A 26,207-nucleotide genomic window follows, 5' to 3' on the forward strand; every position below is an offset into this window, starting at 1 on the left:
GGTGCGAAAGCAGTTCAACAACATGCGTACATTACACAATGCATCGTAGCATTCATACTGGGAGTAACCTCCTGGTTACACCAGCCCACAGGGGATTATTGTGTCCGTCGTGCAGGGAGGGGCTGGGTGGGGTGGGGAGGGGCTGGGTGGGGAGGGTGGGGAGGGGCTGGGTGGGGAGGGAGGGGCTGGGTGGGGGTGGGAGGGGAGGGGCTGGGTGGGGAGGGGCTGGTCACCCCGTGGTGCCCTTATAAAACTCAACGTTTAACCTACTCACGCCGGCTTGTGCCCGCCCTCACAGTCGGGCATATTTGCGGAACACACCACGCCGCCGTTGATCCTGGCCATTGACCGAGCAACCCAACGTTCCTACCAGCTCCCTCCGCAGGAATGTGTTACACCATTCAGCTTTACCAACACTTACAGCCATTACACGCACAACAACAGCAATCTTCCACAACGCTAAAGTGATGCTCTTATATGGTGATACTGCCAAGAAAGGTCCCATATTAAAGTGATGTATTGCGCATTGAGCCCATCTTCTATTTACAGCGCTTAGCTCAATTGTGTAAATTGCACATTCCTATGCTGGGGGCGAGTCTATCCATAGGATAACCAAAGTTTACTTTCCCACAAAATGGTATGTATCATTATCGACCCTTCAGGGATGATTGGCTGAACCAACCCCCATCCAGGATTCTAATTTACGTCTTTCCGCTTGCGAGTCACGTGCCTACACGTGCACGCCTCTCGTCACGCAACGGATTTCTCCAAATCACACGACCCCTTCACCCCAACAAAGACAAAGATCCCCCGTATAGCCTGAACCGACTGTTGGGGCAAGTGCTGCTAGCGAGCACCTATGAAGGCCAGCACCGCACACGAGGGGGTGGGTGGCCAGCACCACGCCCGGCCGCCTTTGTCTCCCCAGTGGCGATGTTTACACGCCGCATCAGGTACTCGTTTAAGGCTGAGTCGACCTAGGGGAGGCCCAGGACAAGTTCAGATAATCGTCACCGGTGTTGGCCGTGAGCGGGAATCGAACTCGGGTCGCCAGGTTCGAAGCACAGCGCGCCAACCGCTACACCACCGCTCCTCCTGACTCCACCAAATCACACGACTCCCTCCCCCTCCACCCCAACACACGATGCTCAGTCGAGGTTGGTCTTTGCGCAGACGTCTGTTGGGCCAAAACAATGCGATCGTTAAACAAAGTCAATGCACTGCGTCCGTGTCTTTCCTTCGGCGCCGCGGCTCAGGACGCGGCCCTGCGTCTCCGGGCCGCGCCGTTTGTGGCACCAAGAATGCAAAATTGACCATAAAATGCTGCAAACCAAAATACAGCACTCTCTTGCCAGTCGTTACGTGCGGCGACTGGTAACCTTTAGGAATACGTTTCCCCCTGTTTTACAAAAAAAAATCTCTCTCACTGAGTCCTGTTTGTTGATGGCCGCTTCACGTTTTGCGCCTTTGGGCCTGTGCTCAGCAACTGTGCTCAGCACGTGCACTGCTGTGTGATACTATACTCATGAAGCTATGATCGTTTATTTTCTTATTACATAATTCAAAGCAGCTGTGTGCTGATCTATATGTTGTGGGGTTAGGCCACGTGGTACCTTACACGACTCTACCGATTTTAATCGGCTGTAAAACGTGTCAGTTGTGTTACGAAAGGCATACATTATCACATAAGCTGATTTTATTTGAGAACTTTATTTGATTGCAAGAGAACGTGCTATAAAGGGGAGGAGAATGCAAAGGTGGCGAGATGTTAACTACCTCGCCTGGTATACAGGAGGTCGTGGGTTCGATACAAACCCTGACGCCTGCTGTATATTTGAATCTCGCATTTTTCTCCGGTTCCTCCGGAACTTTCACTCCACATTTAGCATTATTCGTTTAGAGCATTTGGCTGCGATGAATTTCAACATGATAAGCCACTTCGTTGAGCTATAATTTGTGATAACCAGGTCGCTTCTAAAAAAGAGCTACATAGCTCAGTGGGATCTTATCTGGTTAAATAATTTTGTTGTTGTTGTTGGTTTCATGGTGCATGGCACACGCGCACTCGATGGGAGATCCATCATCTCCGAGCAGGAGCGCCGGGCACGGAGAGCAGCGCAGTGAGAGACGTAATTAGCGCATTTGTCACAGCGCCCATGCACGCCCACGACTGGGGGGGCGTATCAACTGAGGTTGTTAAAAATCTGTTTTTCTAAATAAATAAAATAATAATGTAGCTGTGATGAAAAAAAAACGCAATTTCACCTGTCGCTGGCAACGTCTCTACACACAAACCTTCGGCGTCCACTCTCGTGACGTCTCGCAGGTGGAGCGGGATTGCCGCGTTGAACTTTTAGCGGACACTGCGTGGTTGACGGAGAAATTTGTCCGGGTTTGTTTCGCGGTGAAAAAAGTTGGCAGCCCAATTACTATTTACTACTTACTCAAAAAAACATCGCCTTTGCACATTGTTCTCAACGAGGGCACACAAGCACTCGGCTGTCCCAGAGAGTGAACCTCTCACTCTGAGCAACCCCACAAAGCGGTCAAATGAATTTCCACGAGCACTACAATCAAGTTGCGTGCTGCAAGGAAGCGCTCGCGTTGTGTGCTTATACACTGCGTGTGACTGCAAGCGCTGTGCTCAACTCTCCATGGCTTACAATCAACACAACGGTAATTAAGAGCGGCTCTTAAAAAAAAGATAGAATGCTATATGAACAGGAATTGCATGCGATGGAGAGTGTCATATTTCACAAAGCAGAGAGAGAGAAATGCAATGCATCTGTGGCTACATTACCGTTTGGAATTGAGGAAACGCTGCGCATTCCTCATCCTGCAATAAAGCAATCAAGCCGTGGACATGTTGACACTAAAAAAGATAAACCATAAGAGACAAAGCTGGTCATAAAATGCTTATAACCATCATAAATCAACGTGTTTTTGTTGACATCCCATTTGCAATTTCACGTTTGCTCTGCAATTTTCCTGCTCAAATGAGCGTCGAGGCTTGGCTCATCTCTGGTTCACAGCCCTTAGCAAGCGGCGTAAATTCCACATTTGTATGACGGGGACGGGGAGGGGGGAGTCTATCCAAAGAACAACCACTGTTTACTTCCTTCCTTTACAAAGTGGTCCTTGTTGTATTGACCCTGGAGAGATGATGGGCTGAGTGAAGCCCCAACCAGGATTTGATTTTTGCGACATTTGTATTGCGAGCCGCTCACTCTGCCACCAATCCCCCTCCTGGCCAACACTCTGTGGGATACATGGCAGGGCGAAGTGCTTTTAGAAGGCTGACTTTGATCATGAGAAGCGACAAACTGTACCAGCGTGCCTGAAGAAGCAAGTGCTGCACGGGTGTATATTGCCTGCTATAATGACGACGGACGGCTGCGAAAACACGGTGGCCAACTTGAAAAACGTAACGAAACTGAAAAGTGTGTAACTGAGCATGCAAGATGCAAGCTTGGATTTACGTTGAGACGCAGAGAAATTGGGACGCTTGCGTGAGCGAACACGCACGCAGGTTTAATGACATCATTCAAACTATTTTCAAACAGAAAAGTGACAGTGGGCTAGGTCAGGACTCACTGCAAGGAGGGCGCTCAATACTAACACGGGAGTGGCGGCCAACGAATGGAAGCCCCGTCACTCGGGCGTGATGGAGCACTGTGGATGATGCCACAAAAAAGTTATCAGAGACGTTGATGGCCTGCGAGGCCTTCATCCAGCAGTGGATTGATCGTGGCTAATGATGAAGACACACAAATGCACGTAAAAAAATCTAACAATAAAAATAAATAAACTATGAGGCTTTTAACACGTGGTACAGCAGCAAGTGATGTAATGCCAAGATGCCACTGAGTCGCCGGTTGGTGTGCTAGGGGTCACCAGGTGGGGGTCACCGTGGTGGGGGTCACCAGGTGGGGGTCACCGTGGTGGGGGTCACCAGGTGGGGGTCATCGTGGTTGGGGTCACCACGTGGAGGTCAAGAGGAGCAGTTTTATTCGAATAACCAATTATTTTGTGATACTGCACACACAACAACAACTCTACACATTCGTCAATATCACTGTGGCCTTTTAAAAATGTATAGAGGTGACGTTTCAGGCAATGGTCCTTCTTCATACCACACATAGGCAACCCTGTTTCCTTTTTGTTGTGCCTGACCCTGAGGGCAGAGTGGCATAGCAGGTTCCGTGCAGCTACATTTCGAATGCATTTGGAGAGGCCCTCTAATTATTATGACAGCTCACGAACCAAAATAGCCATCTGCTCCATACAGCTGCTCCACACAGCTGCTCCACACAGCTGCTCCACACAGCTGCCCCACACAGCTGCCCCACACAGCTGCCCCACACAGCTGCTCCACACAGCTGCTTCACACAGCTGCCCCACACAGCTGCCCCACACAGCTGCTCCACACAGCTGCTCCACACAGCTGCTCCACACAGCTGCCCCACACAGCTGCCCCACACAGCTGCTCCACACAGCTGCTCCACACAGCTGCCCCACACAGCTGCCCCACACAGCTGCCCCACACAGCTGCCCCACACAGCTGCTCCACACAGCTGCTCCACACAGCTGCCCCACACAGCTGCCCCACACAGCTGCTCCACACAGCTGCTCCACACAGCTGCCCCACACAGCTGCCCCACACAGCTGCCCCACACAGCTGCCCCACACAGCTGCTCCACACAGCTGCTCCACACAGCTGCTCCACACAGCTGCCCCACACAGCTGCCCCACACAGCTGCTCCACACAGCTGCTCCACACAGCTGCCCCACACAGCTGCCCCACACAGCTGCTCCACACAGCTGCTCCACACAGCTGCTCCACACAGCTGCTCCACACAGCTGCCCCACACAGCTGCTCCACACAGCTGCCCCACACAGCTGTTCCACACAGCTGCCCCACACAGCTGCCCCACACAGCTGCTCCACACAGCTGCTCCACACAGCTGCTCCACACAGCTGCCCCACACAGCTGCCCCACACAGCTGCCCCACACAGCTGCTCCACACAGCTGCTCCACACAGCTGCTCCACACAGTTGCTCCACACAGCTGGCACGGTGGCGGGACACGAAGTGACTGCTTGGGTGAATCGAAGGGCACACACGTGTTATGATATCAATTCATGCTATACGGTGCTGTGGTTGACAACGATCCGGGTTCAACCCCCGGACCGTTTGGGAAATGGCGCTTCGTAATTAATGTGGTAGGGATGTATCCGTACAGAGATCTGGTACTGGTACAATATAACAGGGTGGGTTCAGATGTCTTGTGACCTCTCATTCAATTCTCGAAAACGTTACATATTTTTTTCAGTAAGATTTAGTTAAACGGAAATGAATATGAAAACGAATTTATTGGGGTCACAAGACATCTGGACCACCCTGTACTTAAGTTTATTGCCCTTCTGATGGACCAAGGTTGCCTCAGGAACGTCTACAGTGGAACAGGTGGCAACCCCAAGTTAATGCTTCATACCAGTAACTTCAGTGATCAAACACAGCTATGAAACAGCGTCCATTCAACATGCAAAGTGTGGATATCATGCCTGTTATCAGGTGTTGTCAGGAATAACGATAGTACGGTTATACTAATAGGGGTTTCCCCCTTTTTTCTGGCAACAAAACTGACACCTTTTGCAAGGAATCATGCTTACATTAACCACAATACTTGCAGTCAAATGCAAACAAAAATGATGAGATAGTACGGTTGTTTATTTGCTATGGTGGCTGGGTTTGCACGAGAACAACAACAACAACATTCGGTGTGTCCCACGTGATTGCGGGGCGATGCTCGTCGTGTCAAATGGACAACACGTGGTAGATGTATGGATGTACCGTACTGTGTGTGTGTTTTGAACTTTTTTCGCACCGTACGTAGCCAACAGTGCTGATAGGAGGTGCGGGGGAACGACACAAATAATTTTACTGTTGAATAAATGTAAGCAAAAATATGTGTAGTCCTTTACATAATTATGGTTGCAGTGTTATTTTAGTAAAAACACCGTCCATGGAGTGCCATTGATACTGGCAACACTTCCAGGCGTAATAATATTATTACGAATACAGCAACATCATTTACATAGCATCATGAATAAAGCAAATATAAAATTAAGTAAAACAATACGAATGCCAGTGAAGTAAAATATATTTTAATTGTTCGTGTAGCAATTATTGTAGCCGTGCGTTGTAAGCGTGGTATTATTGTGGCAATTAATTAACTGCCATGGCAGTTGTTATTGTAGTCATTAATACTGGAATAGACTGGCCCACCTTGTGTGATCAGTAGGGTGAATGATGGTATTTAAATAAAGCACTCATTGATATTAATCATTAACCATTCCCGCTGTATACCCCTGCTCATACCTCTCAGTGTTAAACACCCCGACTGCCCACATCTAGCCCTTTCCAATGATGCAGTGTATTTGAATTCACTATTGCAGTCACTATTTTAGCATGCACCACGTGCTTCACAATGATTTAAGAATTGTAACGGCGCAGTTTTCTTCACCCTCGGAGAGGGAGAGAGAGAGATTCAGATGCGCGGGGTACCACAGACCGGTGGGAACGCAGCCACAACCGGCGCCAACAATTGGCAAAGCTCCTTTGTGATCCTACATTTTGATGTTTGACCAACTCCATTAATGAGTGTTTAAAAGGAGTGAACCACAGTACCCAGAGAAAAAAACACCCCACACACACACACGTGAAGGGGGGTAACACTCAATCCCCGTACAGATGGGAATCAATCCGCTTGCTGTACTGCCACGTACCGACTGGCCAATCAGGAGACGGGAGATTTCGACGCCCAGGGATTAGGGGGGGGGGCTTCGTGAGCCAACGTGACCCTCGCTGCCGACATCGCTTGCGCCAAGAGCTCCCGTGCAAGCAGCACGAGGAGCAGCGCTAGCGGTGTTGCCAGTGCGTGGGAATGGCCACGTTGCTGCTGGCAGTGATGTATTGATGCAGTGTCAGCGTTGCCAAACTCCGCATTGATCGGTGCCACGACAGCTACGTCTGCGAAGGGCCACACACGAGCCTGTCAACGTCAAAGATCTATTTTGACAGGAGACATTTTCCTGCTGTTGGATTAACGCTTGCCATTGGTCCATCTCAGTTCATTTTAATACAAGGCCCTTGACATGTTGTGCTTGCTGGTCGCTTAAATTCTGCAGCATCTCAAAGCCACTTAAATAACATCTCATCTCAATGCCAAACGGAAGTTTTTCTTTCTGTTATTCAGCCCAGGGGACCCCCTTGGTGAGAGCTGTCCCTGTGTGACACATGGTGCTGCAGTTCCAGCCTGCAAGTGCGCATTACTCTGACAGTTGGGGGTGGTGTTACTATTGGTGACTCCAATTAAGAAAATTGTTCTTTTTCAAATTGGCCGATTTAGTATACTGTAATGTCGGCACGCACGATTTACTCCTTTTTGGAATCACATTCAGGGATCTTGAACATCTTCCGTGAAGCAGGTGGGACCATGTGGTCCACCTACAATTAGCCTAGGACCGGGAGCCTCTGCAATGAGCAGTGAACGTGCTATGGCTCGGCCGTCCTAGAAAGTTGACATCATAGGATCGACTTCTCTTGCTCAGGTGTCGGCTCTCTTCAATACTCTTGTTTATGCTCTCAAGTTGTAGAGGTGAAGTGGACTGTTTGGCTGAAAATGTCAATCATCGTCAGCCATGGCCAATCCACCGTTGGATGAAAACCTCTCAAAGCCACCGCCACCTCACATGATCCTGCAATGTAATGAATCCACATAGCACCTGCACACAAACTGCCATAGTTTCTCCGTCTCCTCAGTGGACGTCATCTCAGCCGTAATCGTGATGACAAAGTGGTGTTGTGATGTGAGCATTTCTTCACGAGGTGGTACATCGTCCTCAGGAGAGTGGGGGGGGCAGGATGGCGAGCGAACCTCAGATCTGCAGATTTTCTCAGCATCTCCGTGAGGTCTTGGGGAAGGGAGAAGCCCTCAGCCCAAATCGCATGACGGGGCCAAGGCAGGAACTTGCGAGTGCCTGGCTGATGTGGCATCTGCCAACGTGGCACAGAGAGCAAGCCGGAGTCTGAGACCCGGTAAAGGCATGAGGCAAGATGACCTCCCAAGCGAATTGCTGGGGGAGGGGTTGGTGGTTTCGCGTCGGCTGCCTTCCACGACATCATTACAACTTCCAGGCTGACAGGACGGGTTCTGCAGGATTGGAAGGATGCCCCGGCGTAACGTAACGACGTCTTGCCCAGGCAATGCGGCTTCAAACCGTGGCGGTACCCGCTTCGGTGCCACATTCTCTCTCCACATGCCCCATCACACACGTCTAGGGACTTTCACTACCTCTGCTCTACTCGACCTGGTGCCTTCACCAGCCAGCCATCCACGCGCCGGCCTCAAAAGTGCACCTAGCCTGGCACAAGAGCTGCGTCGATGGTGTTGACACGCCCGCGTCTCTTGCCTCGTGTGCAGGCGAGCGCCGACGGCGAATCGGCATGAATATTTAACCGATTCATCCCCTCCCCACCACCCCACACCCCCCAGAGGGAACAGCCCTGGCTTGTAAATGCTCATCACTGCGAACGATACAAATTTAATGAGCATTTAATAATAGTGCTGTCAGTGTTTACTGTATAGTGCACTCCCTGAATACTGCGTTTTGCATAAATGAACCCGCATGGAGCGCGTGTGTACGTATATATGCACGCGGTTAATACAATCATATTTATATTAATCTCCATTACAATGACTCCGTCAGAGGAAAATTGCTAACTGCTAAGATTTGAGAAACTACGGTACACCTCATATATAGGTGCAATCAATTTTCTCCAGAATTATTAATAACATTTAAAGTGCAGCCTTTGCCCAACAACATTGTGGGAGGATTCAAGTTTGGAACGACACCGAGAACACAGAGAGAGGAGGGGAGGATGCAGCCCACAGGTGATGGGAGATTCTCACTGAGACCACAGGTGAGAGGACCTGAGACCACAGGTGTGAGGGGACCTGACTGAGACCACAGGTGTGAGGGGACCTGAGACCACAGGTGTGAGGTGACCTCACAGAGACCACAGGTGAGAGGGACCTGGTTGAGACCACAGGTGAGAGGGGGCCTCACTGTGACCACAGGTGAGAGGGGACCTGAGACCACAGGTGTGAGAGGACCTCATTGAGACCACAGGTGAGAGGGGACCTGGTTGAGACCACAGGTGAGAGGGGACCTCACTGAGACCACAGGTGAGAGGGGACCTCACAGAGACCACAGGTGATGGGGGACCTCACTGAGACCACAGGTGTGAGGGGATCTCACTGAGACCACAGATGAGAGGGGACCTCACTGAGACCACAGGTGAGAGGGGACCTCACTGAGACCACAGGTGAGAGGGGACCTCACTGAGACCACAGGTGAGATAGTACCTCACTGAGACCACAGGTGAGAGGGGACCTCGTTGAGACCACAGGTGAGAGGGGACCTCACTGAGACCACAGGTGAGAGGGGACCTCGTTGAGACCACAGGTGAGAGGGGACCTCACTGAGACCACAGGTGAGAGGGGACCTCACTGAGACCACAGGTGTGAGGGGACCTCGTTGAGACCACAGGTGAAAGAGGACCTCACTGAGACCACAGGTGAGAGGGGACCTCACTGAGACCACAGGTGTGAGGGGACCTCGTTGAGACCACAGGTGAGAGAGGACCTCACTGAGACCACAGGTGAGAGGGGACCTGGTTGAGACCACAGGTGAGAGAGGACTTCACTGAGACCACAGGTGAGAGGGGACCTCACTGTGACCACAGGTGAGAGGGGACCTCACTGAGACCACAGGTGAGAGGGGACCTGGTTGAGACCACAGGTGAGAGAGGACCTCACTGAGACCACAGGTGAGAGGGGACCTCACTGAGACCACAGGTGTGAGGGGACCTCGTTGAGACCACAGGTGAGAGGGGACCTCACTGAGACCACAGGTGAGAGGGGACCTGGTCGAGACTACAGGTGAGAGAGGACTTCACTGAGACTACAGGTGAGAGGGGACCTCACTGTGACTACAGGTGAGAGGGGACCTCACAGAGACCACAGGTGATGGGGGACCTCACTGAGACCACAGGTGTGAGGGGATCTCACTGAGACCACAGGTGAGAGGGGACCTCACTGAGACCACAGGTGAGAGGGGACCTCACTGAGACCACAGGTGAGAGGGGACCTCACTGAGACCATAGGTGAGAGGGGACCTCACTGAGACCACAGGTGAGAGGGGACCTCACTGAGACCACAGGTGTGAGGGACCTGGTTGAGACCACAGGTGAGAGGGGACCTGGTTGAGACCACAGGTGAGAGAGGACCTCACTGAGACCACAGGTGAGAGGGGACCTCACTGAGACCACAGGTGTGAGGGACTTGGTTGAGACCACAGGTGTGAGGGGACCTCACTGTGACCACAGGTGAGAGGGGACCTCACTGTGACCACAGGTGAGAGGGGACCTCACTGAGACCACAGGTGAGAGGGGACCTGGTTGAGACCACAGGTGAGAGGGGACCTCACTGTGACCACAGGTGAGAGGGGACCTGGTTGAGACCACAGGTGAGAGGGGACCTCACTGAGACCACAGGTGAGAGGGGACCTGGTTGAGACCACAGGTGAGAGGGGACCTCACTGTGACCACAGGTGAGAGGGGACCTCACTGAGACCACAGGTAAGAGGGGACCTGGTTGAGACCACAGGTGAGAGGGGACCTCACTGAGACCACAGGTGAGAGGGGACCTCACTGTGACCACAGGTGAGAGGGGACCTGACTGTGATCACAGGTGAGAGGGGACCTGGTTGAGACCACAGGTGAGAGGGGACCTCACTGAGACCACAGGTGAGAGGGGACCTCACTGAGACCACAGGTGAGAGGGGACCTGGTTGAGACCACAGGTGAGAGGGGACCTCACTGTGACCACAGGTGAGAGGGGACCTGGTTGAGACCACAGGTGAGAGGGGACCTCACTGAGACCACAGGTGAGAGGGGACCTGGTTGAGACCACAGGTGAGAGGGGACCTCACTGTGACCACAGGTGAGAGGGGACCTCACTGAGACCACAGGTAAGAGGGGACCTGGTTGAGACCACAGGTGAGAGGGGACCTCACTGTGACCACAGGTGAGAGGGGACCTGACTGTGATCACAGGTGAGAGGGGACCTGGTTGAGACCACAGGTGAGAGGGGACCTCACTGAGACCATAGGTGAGAGGGGACCTCACTGAGACCACAGGTGAGAGGGGACCTCACTGAGACCACAGGTGTGAGGGACCTGGTTGAGACCACAGGTGAGAGGGGACCTGGTTGAGACCACAGGTGAGAGAGGACCTCACTGAGACCACAGGTGAGAGGGGACCTCACTGAGACCACAGGTGTGAGGGACTTGGTTGAGACCACAGGTGTGAGGGGACCTCACTGTGACCACAGGTGAGAGGGGACCTCAATGTGACCACAGGTGAGAGGGGACCTCACTGAGACCACAGGTGAGAGGGGACCTGGTTGAGACCACAGGTGAGAGGGGACCTCACTGTGACCACAGGTGAGAGGGGACCTGGTTGAGACCACAGGTGAGAGGGGACCTCACTGAGACCACAGGTGAGAGGGGACCTGGTTGAGACCACAGGTGAGAGGGGACCTCACTGTGACCACAGGTGAGAGGGGACCTCACTGAGACCACAGGTAAGAGGGGACCTGGTTGAGACCACAGGTGAGAGGGGACCTCACTGTGACCACAGGTGAGAGGGGACCTGACTGTGATCACAGGTGAGAGGGGACCTGGTTGAGACCACAGGTGAGAGGGGACCTCACTGAGACCACAGGTGAGAGGGGACCTCACTGAGACCACAGGTGAGAGGGGACCTCACTGAGACCACAGGTGAGAGGGGACCTCACAGAGACCACAGGTGAGAGGGGACCTGGTTGAGACCGTTCAAGGAGGCTGTTTGGCTGGGGTTAGGACACGGGGAAGATACCCGGTGCCAGGGCCGGATAACGTGATTACTTTCTATAGTTGTACTGCTGCTGCCCATGTTAGTGCCGCCGCTGTTTACATTGCCCCAAGGATGTGTCTTGCCATCGTGGGAACGAATTGTGAAGGGGAGCGTTCTGTTTCGAAGCTAAAGCTGACGAACAACCGTCTCCGATCAGCCGTAGGACAAGAACAACGCGTGTCTTCTCTTGCACTACTCTCTATTGAGAATGAGATCGTGCGAAAGACACTATTTGAAGATGTTATTTTCTAATTTAGCAAAGAAAAAGTATATCTAAAGGTTCATCTCCGGTGTTGATTTCTCTCACCTTATGAAAAAAGTAACATCTCACTGCCTCTTTGTAAATACACTGTGCCTATCCTTGCAATATATACATATATTGTACATGTTGTTTGAAAAAGATGGAAATCGCTATATCTTTAAAATTGGGTCCATCTTTTTGAAACACCCTGTATTTATTCAAGAAGATATCTTGGTTAAATCATTCTAAAAAACATGGTACATTGTTTTTTTCGTAGGCCCTAGGCACAGTGCCTCCTGGATAATACGGCCCTGACCCGTACAGGGTGCACACACAGACAGGGAGTCGAACCCAGGTCCTACTTCCTCGAGACCATGTTACAAGGGGCTAAAGTGCACAGCTGCCCCCTGGCAAGGGAAACATTAGCATCTCAGCAGGACTCACCTGATTCGGGGTTAATGAATGATTGCACATTTATCATACTTAATTAGGAACGCTAAAAGAAAAAACGTGCACTCATGTTTTATGCAGATTAAACGAGGCGATACTTTATATATTCAATCAAATCTGTAATATACCAGAACAACCTCATGATTATAGAAAAACATTCTTCAGTAAAACTATTTCTTAATGAGCCTTAATTATGAAATGAAACACGAGTTAATTATGTATACCTATTTGGAAGGTCTGTCATGGGTATTCGTACATTTAACGTGTATTCAACGAAATTACAGGTGATGCGTGTACAAAGTAAAGCATTTCTAAATACACACATATTGTCGTTTTCAGTGTCATTGCTATTAATCGTGCTCTTGCAATGAATATGTAACTACGTGTAACGAGAGAGCTGCTCAGCCCTGTCTGCCTCCAATGATGAGCGCATCATCGGCAATATCATACACATCTAAACAACTGCACACATATTATGCATACTTGGCATGAAATGATACTGTGACGTTCCCAAGAATATAAGTGGGCGTCACGGTGGCGATGTGTGAACGACCTCGCCTCTTATGGAGGAGGTCGTGGTTCCATCCCGACCCTAACACGTGTATATTTGGAGTTTGCATGCTCTCCCCGTGGTCGTGTGGACTTTTCTCCCTCTCCATTTAGAAACACGCGTTCAGAGTATTTGGCTGCTATAAATTTCCACGTGATAAGTCACTTCGTTGAGCCATCGTTTGTGGCCAGGTCGATTCTGAAAAAGAGCTATATGGCTCAGTGGGCCTTACCTGGTAAAATATACAATGTGCGCTCATAGAAAAAAATACCCAAAGGAGTGCACAAAAAATAATCCAAACACGCGTTATATAATGCACGCGACGAAATAACAATGGTAAAGTCTTAGAATGGATAATGTTGTTAGCAATTGTGCCCGTAAAAAAAAATACTACTTTATACGTGTATTGGTATTGTAAACTGGTTGGTTTTGTAACTTCGTGGATGTATATACTTCTTGATTTGAATTTTCGTGACTGCAATGATCCATACTCTATGGTTATTTCGGTAAAGTCACGTAGGTGAAAAAAAAAATTAAAAAAAATGAAAATTCTTCTTCCTAGCGTTGTTCCCGCTGTGGCGCAGGGTCCGCTTTTCGGCAGTCTTCTCCATTTGGCTCGGTCCAGGGCATCTTCGGGGGATGCGTTGACTGTCTTCATGTCTTCCTTTATTCGATCCATCCATCGCTTCTTCGGACGTCCGCGTGGACGGCGGCCCTCTGGCTCAATACGCATGGCAGTCTTGGCCACTGATGACTCTTCACTTCGCATCACATGGCCGTACCACCGAAGCCTTGCCTCAAGCATCTTGTCCGCAATGGGGGCCACACCAAGTCGCTTCCGAACGTCTTCGTTCATGACACGATCCCATCGAGTCAGTCCAAGGCTCCATCTGAGCATCCTCATCTCCATGGTATGGAGGGCTTGTTCGTGTACAGTTGTGGCTGGCCAGCACTCGGATCCATAGAGTGCCACCGGTCGGACGATGGTCTTGTAAATTTTTCCCTTCAGCCTATCCGGCATTTTCCGATCACAGAGGACTCCGGTGACTTGCCTCCACTTCATCCATGCCGCATTGACTCGTGACCTCACATCAGTCGTGATGCTTCCATCTGAGCTGATGGTGGAGCCCAGGTACTTGAAGTCCGTCACTTTCTTCAGATCTTCTCCGTCAATGCTGATGGTGCCATCGGTTTGGAGGCCACACTCCATATACTCCGTCTTTTTGATGTTGAACCTCATCCCGTTTTCGTCCAAACGTTCCTTCCACAGGCGCGTTTGTCTTTCCACATCTCCTCTCTCTTCATCTGAGAGTAGGACGTCATCCACATAGAGAATTGACCATGGAAGGGGCGTGTGCAGGTCGGCAGTGATCGTGTCCATGCACAGGATAAACAGGAGTGGTGACAGGGCCGATCCTTGGTGCACTCCAACGCTGATGGGAAATGGCGGTGATAAGCCCACTGCACACCTGACTGCACTGGTGACGTTCTTGTATAGGAGTTGCACCCAATGCACGTAGGTTTCAGGGACTCCATGGGATCGAAGCGAGTGCCAGATGAGGTCGTGGGGGACCCTGTCAAATGCATTTTCAAGGTCAAGGAACGACACGTGCACAGCTTTGTTCTTCTCTGTGCTTCCCGAAACGTGATTTAACTAAATTAAATCACGTTTCGGAAGCAGCACAAGCTGCAGCCACAGCAAAACATAATTTGCTGGAGTGGACAAGAGCTGCTCGTAACAAGATATTATATAAGGCACGAGGGGGGGAGGGGAGCCAGGGGGGCGGGGGTGTGGAGGGGTGGGGTTGAGTGCCACCAACCAATCATTCACCAACGGCCGATGAGAACAATGCCGGAGCTGGGAGAGGTTCTGGGGACGGGAGGTGGGTGCGGAGTAGGGAGGGGAGAGTGGGGGGAAACGACATCGCCGATGTGACACAATGCCGGCGTGGTGCACTGAGTGGTGTGGGGGGGGGGGGGTGTTGAAGAGACTGGAGATACGGGTATGAAATAAACTAAAGGAAGACTAAGATTTTACCTGGTTGATAACATCCTTCCAATGATTGCTCAATTTTAATCCATCTTCTCGGTTGAAGTTATGTCTATGTTTGTATATCTGGATGGCTTCATAGACAAATCTCTGGTGGTATCCAGACGGCTTGCAGAGCACTTTGGTGTCGGAGAAAACAATATCATGAGAGCTGACCGCGTTGTAGCAGTGATCAGCCACAGTGGAAGAATTCGTCCTGCCGTGTTTCAAATCTGCCTTGTGCTCGCGAATATGGTATATGTGTCGTTTCGTTTCCCCAATGTAACAATCACCACAAATTCAACTCAGTTTGTAGATTCCAGGGTACGGCAAGTCAGGAATGACATCCTTTACGGATGGGATCAGCTCACGGATTTTGTGTATTGTACTGAATTGGACCTGGATCTTGTTTGTTTAAGATTTTGGAAATCTTTTTGGTACCGCCTATGTATGGCAGCGTGATGGTTTTGATCGGAGTCGCAGGAGGTTGTCTCTCTATGGTTGGAGAAACAGCTTTGCGGATAATCTGGTCCGAATATCCATTCATCTTTAGGGTCCAGTGTACATGTTCTAATTCACTGGTCAGATGGTGTTGGTCAGAAATGCAGTGGGCCCTATGGTGTAGTGTTTTGATGAGGGAATTATTCTGTGCCGGATGGTGGTGGGAATCAGGTTTCAAATAGGAATCTGTGGGTGGCCTTCCTGTGGACAGAATGTCCCAAAGAGCCATTGGGCCTCCTCTCAAACAGAACATCCAAGAACGGTAGCTTGCCATCCTTCTCCACTTCCATGGTGAATTTTATTATTTTCACTTATGTGACTTTACCGAAAGAAGCAAAGAGGATGTATATACTTTTTCGATTTAAAGCTTTCGTGACGGCAGGGATTAATCTTCTTGGTTCTACGTGACTTTCCCGAAAGAATCAAGATGTATATACTGTTTGTAATCTTCACAGAATTGTTGCAAATCGGTGCCATTGCAAAGCACTGTTAATCAGTATTGTTGGTCATGTTCAAGAAAAGGAAAAACATTTTAAATGGCCTCTACCAGGGGTCGGCAACCTGGGCTCTTTAAGTACTGCTTCGTGACGTTATTCACGTTGCATTGCGGCTCTAAGAATATTGAGTTATTTACCGATTTCGCCAAAAAAAAGTCTCGTTATTTTGGTTGCCGACCACTGCCTGGCCTATACAATTGAAGTGTACATGTACTGTACCGCAACACATACTGTAATAACATCAACACGGTCTTTTCAACAATTTTCATTTACCTTGACAATATCTTGGAATCTTTTATTTTTGAGTGATAACCATTAGTCTTTCTAAGACACCATTAATTTTAAACCACGTAATACAAACAGCTGACACGACAACGGATATTATATTGCACCTGAATTTTAGAGGCAAAATATTGAAATATTCTTGTTGTGTCGTCTCCTCTCAATTGGCCTCCCATGTGCACGAGTTGTCTGTGCATGTGAACGCCTATTTTCCTTGGAAGGCTGATCATTTACAATAGCTCCACTCAAAAAGGACATGATGTTATTGTCGGAGTATTCCGTGGTGCGTTGACACATTAGGCACCTGTCAAGCTGATCCTTATGGGGCTTGGGGGATCAGGCCAGGAGGAACCGATGTGTGATTGATTGTGCCCGCGAAATGCCAGTCTCCGTGGGGCCCTACATTGTCTCCCGTGAGCTCGCTCCGAACAAGCAACACACCACACCAAATGCAGCGAGGCTCACAGTTCTACTTCCCAAGGACCTACAATCCAAAAAAAGCAAGCACGCAATGAAAAAAAGAACCACGACGACCTGAGATTGGTATACAGTACAGTACTTAAGAACTTTTCAGTGATGTCCCGCTCTAGTGAGCAATGAGACGGTGTTCATTTCGTTTACAGCCCTCAGCCAATGATGGAAATTAAAACGATCCGACGCACGGGGGGGAATTCTATCCATAAGACAGCCACAGTTGACCTACCTACAAAGTGAAGATAATTTTATCAACCACATATGGATGATGGGTCGAGTCATCTCCTAAACGTGATTTAAACTTCGAACCTTCCGATTGCGAGCTGCTCACGCGACCATTGAGACACGTGAAATTTCGTGATAATCGTAAAGTTAACTATTAGGTCACTGTGAATTTATATAAAGGAACCCAATTGAAGCTGACAAAGTGTCGACATATCAATGTTCTAACTGGCTTGATTCGACAAAATATTTACAATATTACTCACGAGATATAGCGCTATTATTACACCTCTTGACAATGGCGTTTATTACATTTGACGTCTTCTAACGCATCAGTTCATGTGTTGGGACTCGTGAAAGGCTGACATGGCATGAAATAAACATGCCTTGCGAAGACGACCATTACGAGAGCTGGAGCGAGGATTCATGAAGAGTAAGTTCCATTGTTGCATCATGGGACCGTGGGGGTGGAAGGTCAGAGGCCATTAGCCAGTATGGACAATTACAAAAGGTTAAAGATTCACAGCAGTTTTGATTGCAGAGCATTCTGAATGTTCGTGCCATTAACCAAGCGGTTATATTTTAAAATTACAAAAATAGTAGATGACATTCGTATGGAAAAGGTATTTCCCCTGACAGCAATCTCATTCCATAAACTCTGCCCGAGTTTGAAATTATAATCCACTTCAGACACAAAAACAAAATGCATTTTTATAGTCTTGGTTCTTTCGATAAAGTCACGTAGAAGGGAAACAAACAATAAAATTCTCACGTTTCGACTGCAACACAATAATTTTTTATTGTTTTACATTTTTATTATTTTATTGTTTTATTCATGAGAATAAGACTCGTGCTCAAAGTTGTACTCGTCTACCGCATCTCTCGTCAATAATATTACCTTTGTACAGATTTTGGAGCCCCCCCCCCCCCTTCCATGTGTAGTGAATGAACTCCATGACCATAAATACAACTGCCAGCTAAAATGTATCAAAATATCCCGCAAAATGTTTGACTTTTAAATATGCCAGTCATTGACAATGTTTGTTTGCACAAAAGATCTGATACTCAAGAGTAAGTTTCTTCCAGAAATGTAACAGGTCACAATTTTTACTTGAAATTTCAAAGCAAGCTTACAATACTTGGTAGACAATGCCTTGGTGTAAGAGGCATTTCAACGAGAGCACTGCCACCTCTTGGAATTTCTGCAGGGGGCAGCTGCTCAACGGATTCCGCTTGCTCACCAGTTAACACTTTGCAACAACACATTCTCCTGCGGAGAGAGCTGGTAGGAACGTCGGGTTGCTCGGTCAATGGCCTGCAGGGTCAACGGCGGCGTGGTGTATTCCGCAAATATGCCCGACTGAGGGCGAGCACAAGCCGGCGTGAGTAGGTTAAACGTTGAGTTTTATAAGGGCACCACAAGGTGACCAGCCCCTCCCTACTCAGCCCCACCCCCAACCTAGCCCCCTCCCTCCTCACCCAGCCCCTCCCTGCACGACGGACGGACGGACACAATAATCCCGTGGGCTGGTGTAACCAGGAGGTTCCTACCAGTATAAGTAGTTCCATAAACAAACAACTGTTTCAGGATCGCGTTACACTGTGGAACATGGATAATCTGCAGCCTCTGCATGCTGGGATTACCTCCCGAGCACAGCACGTAGATTACATGCTACATTCACATCTTGCATCTAAATAATCTGAACTACGACGTTGAAGAGGCACGTCATTTTAACCTCTCAACCAAAAATAAAAACTGTAATTGCAACGTCACGACAAGACTAATTGCCTTTAAAAGAATACATACGAAAAATCATTAACACTCCACAATGACGATTAAGCAAATGTAGAATTTTAAAATAAGCAGCAAATACAGTAATAAAATTTTACATTGCTATAAGATGTTAACATTTAACTCCCTTGCTTGGCACAGAATAGGAAATGTATGGCAAATGCCCCCTTACCCACAAAAAACAAGATTTGGAAAAAACGAGTTGTCTCTTCAACTCTGTAAGCTAACAGGTAGTGTGTACATATTGCATATATAGGTAACGTGTTTGTGAGATAGTTTCAGCATCTATCACCATAAGTTAGAGCATAGTATAACAGCACTATGGTTTATAAATTTTAGCAGTGGAATGCATATAGTAGACATAAGAACTATTAAGTTATAAAAGCATCAATATGCGAGTGTTTGACCTCTTAGAATCGCTACAATGCGATACTTTTTCTTCAGTTTGGCAGTTTAAGAAAGCACAAATAAACTGTTTGCATACATAATTAGGCTACAACACCTTGGTGTGACTTTTGTTCTCATCGGCAAAACACATTGGTCACATTATTTATGTTTTTTTCCCTCTTTGGGTGATCACATTGTTCGCGAGACTGCCCAGTGAATGAAGGCGAGCGGAGAAGCGGTGCAGAGATGTACGTTTGAAACCGCAAGAGTGCCTCCCGGTTGTCGCGCACAAGTTTGAGACCATCAGTTGCCAGCACTGCTCCCGTGCCGCCCGCCTACAGGAAATAAGCAATCGATGCATTTAAAAACGGGTTAAACCAAAATGTCATTAGCATTTTAAATAATTTAAAAACAGGTCCAGTTTTGACATACAACTGACATGTGGAAACATGAAGTACAGCTTATACAATCGCATCGCTATTTTAAAATAGGCATTTAACGAGCTACTGTTCCTAATATTCGGTGAATTGTCAAGATTCGTGGCAACGATGAAATTCTGCGTTGTACAACTCTGGGGGTCTTCCACACATCAGGGGTGCAAGTACCAAATGGCTTATGCAAGTCTATGCGTTGCGAGTCCATTTCCAATTCCTTACGGGGATTACAAAAGCAGATTATGTGAAAATACATAGGGGGCAGAAATGCTAACACAGGATCTTAGTCAATTATTTGTACTTGCATATTGCAGCATGCAGGTGAACGTCAGTAATTACCCATTGTTGAATAGTTCTCATGTGAGTTATCATGCTTTCGTGCTGTAGCAAGAGACATCATACATGTAAAGTTATCCTTAATAATATCCAGAATTATATATTAATTCATGTTTGAGGTGAACATTCTGGTAATGTGCAATTGTCTTTACTGTGAAGCAGTGAGGTTTAAAAAGCTGTCAGTAACTTGATGCATATATAGTATTAAGCCATGCCTATTATTTCGCTGTGAAATGAAGTATGGTACTTTTAAACATACTTTACCTGATTCTTCATTCTGGGATATATATAGGAATCAAATCACTGCCGAAGAAAGTATTGCCATTGGTTTCCATAAATAAACAATAACCGTGTGCGTGTGCAAATAATTCAATATGCAGTGTTCAAATACAGGGCATCTTCACCCACAAAAGCCACACCTCCACCATACCTTCTCCATCATCATCTCTTCTTGTATCCTCCACTAAAGCGTAGGATTACTAACATTATACGATCTTTTTTATATTAAAGACATTATATTAAATTCCAACCATACTCTCCTGCTCACTTTGTGGTGTAATATCACCAAAATATTTCAATATTTCACAACAGTCAAATTATTACTTCATTGGTCATAACTGGATGGGTGTTAAACAACCCTTTTTCTGCATAGTATGTATGTGCCGCATTTTCACCGTTATTGTGTCTACATTATACGGCAGACTAAAATTAACATCTTATGACAGCTCCATTATTTGAAAGGCTCCATTCACCACCATCACCTCTCACGTTTCCAACAGAAAGCAACGTTTCGAGTGTCACTATTCCTTTAAAACACGTATTTGATTTCCTTTAACACAAAGCATATGGGGGATATGATGCATAAACCTGTCAAGCACATAAATTGGGTCTAAACATTTAATCACAACGTGTGGAGATTACAAACTTAGCACAATTTATCTTTGTTATGAATTTATATTTTTATTATCAATGTATGATGAAATTGTTGTACTTGTTTTAATGGCTGTAACGTAAAGGATCAAGTAAAATTTTTCACTGAAGAAATAAAGTTAATTAGAACACCATATCACTGAAATAACCCATTCAGTTGATTTTTTGGTTACGCCACATGATACTACAATAACTATAACAGTGCTAACATAAACTATGAAACTAACATTATAGTATAATATTATACTCGTAACTGTTATAACCACAACAATATATTTCCTAACTACCATAACCCCAGAGGTTGAGGTGGACAGGGGCTGATGATAATTGTGATGGATGGGGACAAAATTACACAAAGCTGACTGACCAGCAGTGGATATATCCTTGGTGATGATTATGCACTTCAGTTATCTACTTTGAGATAAACTTTGCTCAAACGTGCGATTCCTTGAAAAGTACATGGCTGTCATGACACCAAATGTGTGCATTATTTGCTCTATACCACACCTCTCATCCTCTTCAATGCAATCATCAAACGACTTGGAGACGTTCTTGAGGTTGCGTATCCCACTGGCCACATGGTCAAGCTCTTGTTGGAATCGCCGAGGAGTCATGAAATTGCCCCTTAAAAAAACACACACACAAAAGTGCCAATGACACATAGGCTTTCGCGACCAATATTATTCGTAATAAAGGTTTTTGTTGGGGTTAGATAGCCTAAGTATAAATGTGCCATTAACCCGCCACCACCTGACACAGCCAACCAGTAAGGTTTGTCACGTAAACAAAATGTACCAAATTAGTTACTACTTCAGCCCACTGGTGTGTTGGAGAGTAAATCCACATTTACAATTTGAGTACTGTGACATTTCGCTGGTAATTACCAGCTGCCCATGAGCATGCTTGTTTTTGAAAAAGGAGTTAGCAACAATGACATCCCAAATGAGCCACTCTTTCAGAATGTAACAAGTACTTGTAGAAATTACCATTATCCCCCATTGCTTGAGCAATAATTTGTATTTTTCATAGTGTGGACTTTATAACACTTTGATAAATTATACCAAAGCATTTAGTGCAGTCTCCATCAATGCCGGCCAGGAGGCTCCGTGGTGGCAAGAAGTTCGCAATTGGATGGTTGTCAATTCAAATCAGAGTTGGCAGACTGACTCGGCCCAGCCTCCCGCTAGGGAGATGAGTACCACTTTATGGTGAAGTCATCAGTGGTTACCATATGGATAGGTTCGCCACCACTCGAGGAATCTGGAATTTCCACCACTGGTTCAAGTCTGTCAATATGAGATAAGCACCACCTCAATGTTCATTTGAGTAGGAGACCACATTTACTCGGACTTTGATTAAGTACCCAAAAGTTTTAGTCAAATATCCCACGAGACCTTGATGCTTCTGTAGTGGTGATACGCGCTGGGATTAGGGATCGTATGCCAGCGCGTAATGATTGGCTGTGTATGTGGTGACGCGCGCTGACGGTGGAGGATCAGGGGTCAGCGCGGGGTCGTGGGTTACGGGGTACTGATTGGCTGTGGGCCGGTGATGCGCGGAGAGGGAATGACCGGGTGGCAGCGCGGTGTGATTGGCGGAGTGGTGTTAACACGCGCTGGGGAAAACGGATCGTAGAGAGAGTGCGTCGTGATTGGTTCACTAAGGAGCGATGCTCACGTCGACGTCCGCATCAGCTCCGTCTCTCGTGAGCAGGGGCTATAAAAGGGGATGCACACAGGCGTAAGGGCAGTATGTAACCAGCGAAGAATGAAGACGGGGATGAAGACATAGGGCCCTGTGGTACCTAGTCCCGCTGTCCTAACGGGACCGGGACTCTGTGTAACCCAGAGGCGAGTGTAGTGTGTAGCCATAGGCATAGAGTCTGCACGAGCCGAACGTATTGTGTGTAGCCAGAGGCATAGGGTCTACACGAGTCAAATGTATTGTGTGTAGCCAGAGGCATAGGGTCTACACGAGTCAAGTGTATTGTGTGTAGCCAGAAGCATAGAGTCTACACGAGTTAAGTGGAGTGTATAGTCCAAAGGATAGAGACCACCCGTTGTATTGTGACACGTCAAGATTTAATAAAAGTGTGTTACCCGTCAAGAAGTTCCTGCCGTCAATTCCAATACTTCACTTCCATTGACCAACCATGGCCAATTGCTTTTTGTGCGACAGTACCTTCGAGCAAGGATACTTCTTTTCACCGACGAACCAACAGGAGAGCAGTAGGGACTGCGCAATGCAGCTGCCCGGATGGGTCGCTGGCTCACACCAAGCCCTTGGTCCGCCTTGCGAGAGGATAGGCGGCCTTGCCGGGGTGAGCGGGTGGCCCTGCCCGTGCCCTTCCTGGGGCCGCGTCCTGCTGGGCTGCTTCTGCCTGCGGAGGTCTTGCATGGGCCCGCATGCAGTCCTCCCGGATTGCAGGCTGTGGGTGGACATGGGGAGTCTGGCTCCAGGGCATGAAAGTTCTTTCTGCCTTGATACGCCTTGTGCAGAGTCTGGTGTAAGTGACATGAAGCATACATTGTTAAGAATTAAAGCAGTGGTTACCATATTTATGGACCTGTTGGACCACTGTCCACCCTCATGGAGTTTTGTAAAAAAAATGAATCGTAAATGGAACAGTTTCACGGACCACAGATTGTGAACCAATGTATGTACCCAATGGCGGAGCCAGGATTTTCAGGTAGGGGGGCAACCCCTCCAGCAATGAAAAATGATAGGAGTTGCAAAGACTTGTCCCTTGCTTTTTATTCGAAGCGTGTGCGGCGATGGCGCAGTCATCCATCAAGGGTCGAATTTGAACCGCGTTGTGTGATCGGCATCGCGCTCGCTGAAGGTGAATGCCTTCAGGGAAGTCGTGTACTGCATACGCAACTGCGCACAAATATGAGTCACTTATAACTGCTTTGCCGTTACTTTTTGGCAATTATGGACTGAAGACTATTGTCCTCTCATCTCGGAGTCCCTGGCACAATAATATGCTACACAGTGGCAGTCGCAAAATGCCGATTTATTACTAATAAACCCCAATGATCCAATCGAAATTAGGGATTTCATTCGAATCATTGGGGGGGGGGGGCACATGCCACCCCACCCCACCGGCTCCGCCAGTCTATGTACCTTACTGAAAACAACCTCTAATATATTATACTCCATCCACGGAGTTTGGGAATGTTATGTCCGTCGTCTCGGTTGGTTTAATTGTAATGGAGTAAACGAGTGCAAGTCGGAGAGATGTGCACAACCTCAGTACAAATTAATACAGAAGTCATCAGTAAACAATGCAGGTTTTCTGAGTAATCATTCAAAAGCGACAGACTCCCCCCTCACCTGTCCATCGACAGGTAGAGTATGGTGGGGTAAAGTGTGGGCACGCGTATTTCCCTTCAAACACGCTTGGTCTTAGGTGCAAGAGTAGCTCCAATCCCCTCTAAACAAATCTTTATGGAGGCCCTTCCACCAGCAGTTGCGTGAGCAGTAATTGCACGTTCTAGATTTGAAGCTTTCGTGACTGCAAGGATTCATACTCTTAGGTTTTTTTGGTAAAGTCACGTAGGTAAAAATAAATAATAATAACAATAAATAAGAAATATATTTTTATGTATTATTTACTTTTATTATTTATTTTTACGTACGTGACTTTACCAAAAAAACCTAATAGTAGTAATTGCACGGCCATACACATGGGCGGAGTTTGGGGGGAGGGGGCAGTGCCCTCCCAAAACTGGACACATTTATATCTTTATTTTCAGTAGTTTACAACATTAAAATTAAATAAAGTATATTTACATGCACCCGCGATCCTGAGGGACAAAGCGAACCCCTCCCCACCCCCCTAGAATATAAAAGTCAAACTCCGCCTATGCCCGGACCCTCCCATTTTATACGTAAGATAACGGACGAATTGTACGGATAACACAAGCGACACACGTGTGACAATAAGAGCGATGTGTATAGAGTAGCAGCAAGGACAATAAGCGCGCAGGCGGCGAACCTGAGCGAGGCCCGCGAGGCCTCCTCCGCGCCCTCGCCGGGGCTCCGCGGCCGCGCTCTGCACGGGGCGAAGCGGCGTGCGGAGGGGCGCGGGGCTGCGAGGGCTGCGCCGGGTAGCCTCCTCGGCCTCGGGCTCCTCCAGCACGCGGTGGCCGCCTCGCCATCCTCGCCATGCCCGTCGACCCGAACAAACTACCCCGACTCCCTGTAACACGGACGACATCACGGAGCGTGGCCGACGACGACGCCGCTGCGTTGATCTCCCACCCGCAGTGCCGCGCCAACTCAAACCGTCGCCTTCCGCGTTTGAATTTCACGGCGGCACGCGATTGGTCGGTTCGTTTTCCACGCCCCCTTCTCTGTCTCGCACACGATTGGTCGGTTCGCTTCCTCCCCTCCCTGTTGTCTCGCACACGATTGGTCGGTTCGCTTCCCCCCCCCCCCCTGCTGTCTCGCACACGATTGGTCGGTTCGCTTTCCCCCCCCCCCCCCTTCTGTCTCGCACACGATTGGTCGGTTCGCTTTACCCCCCCTGCTGTCTCGCACACGATTGGTCGGTTCGCTTTCCTCCCCCCTGCTGTCTCGCACACGATTGGTTGACGGGATCCACGCCGTTCTCGGGAGAGCAGCTTTTGATTGGTTGGAGTTTTCTCTCCGACCCGGCAACAAGCGCCATTGGGTCGGCCAATTCAAAAACGACGTCGCACGCGATCGCAGGAGGAATCCGATAAGCTACCAAGCTCTGCTTCACAGATGTCCGGTCGTGGCGGGTCAGAACGTGACAACAAACAATACAAACACATGATAGAGTACGATAACATCGTACACTCAAATATTTGCCCCCCCCTCCATATATAATTTTCCCATATACATTATTTTACCCATATCTGATTTGCCCATATATGGAAGATTTTCCCTGATCGTAATCGCTGTGTCGAATCGTTGCCAATCGACCCCCACGGATCGAGTAACGATGTGATTTGATTTGATTAATATCATCAGCAAGATCGGTGATTCGGTCGCGGTCCCATTTCATTGTTACCGCAGCGCCCCCTTGTCGTT

The 26,207-nt window shown here is 48.3% G+C and overlaps 1 protein-coding gene across 3 annotated transcripts; it reads right to left on the reverse strand.

The window, feature by feature from the left end:
* Positions 1–18,057: 18,057 nt before the first annotated feature.
* LOC133348733 (uncharacterized) lies at positions 18,058–25,436 on the reverse strand. 3 transcript variants are annotated; one of them, XR_009755827.1, is made up of 5 exons: positions 25,147–25,436; positions 23,328–23,647; positions 21,654–21,770; positions 20,481–20,519; positions 18,058–19,781 (listed from the first exon to the last, which is right to left on the reverse strand). XR_009755827.1 is itself a non-coding variant. In XM_061561668.1 (4 exons), the coding sequence occupies exons 1-4, from the start codon at positions 25,366–25,368 to the stop codon at positions 19,610–19,612; spliced, it is 831 nt and encodes a 276-aa protein (XP_061417652.1). In that variant the 5' UTR covers positions 25,369–25,436; the 3' UTR covers positions 18,058–19,609. The 3 variants fall into 3 exon arrangements, 2 of the variants coding, with proteins under 2 accessions (XP_061417652.1, XP_061417653.1); XM_061561668.1 differs by lacking the exon at positions 20,481–20,519; XM_061561669.1 differs by lacking the exon at positions 18,058–19,781 and having other exon boundaries at positions 19,794–20,519.
* Positions 25,437–26,207: the final 771 nt, after the last annotated feature.

This window comes from Lethenteron reissneri, chromosome 28 (assembly GCF_015708825.2).
Source record: "Lethenteron reissneri isolate LAM-NWPU_2019-01 chromosome 28, ASM1570882v1, whole genome shotgun sequence".
Taxonomy (NCBI): Eukaryota; Metazoa; Chordata; class Hyperoartia; order Petromyzontiformes; family Petromyzontidae; genus Lethenteron; species Lethenteron reissneri.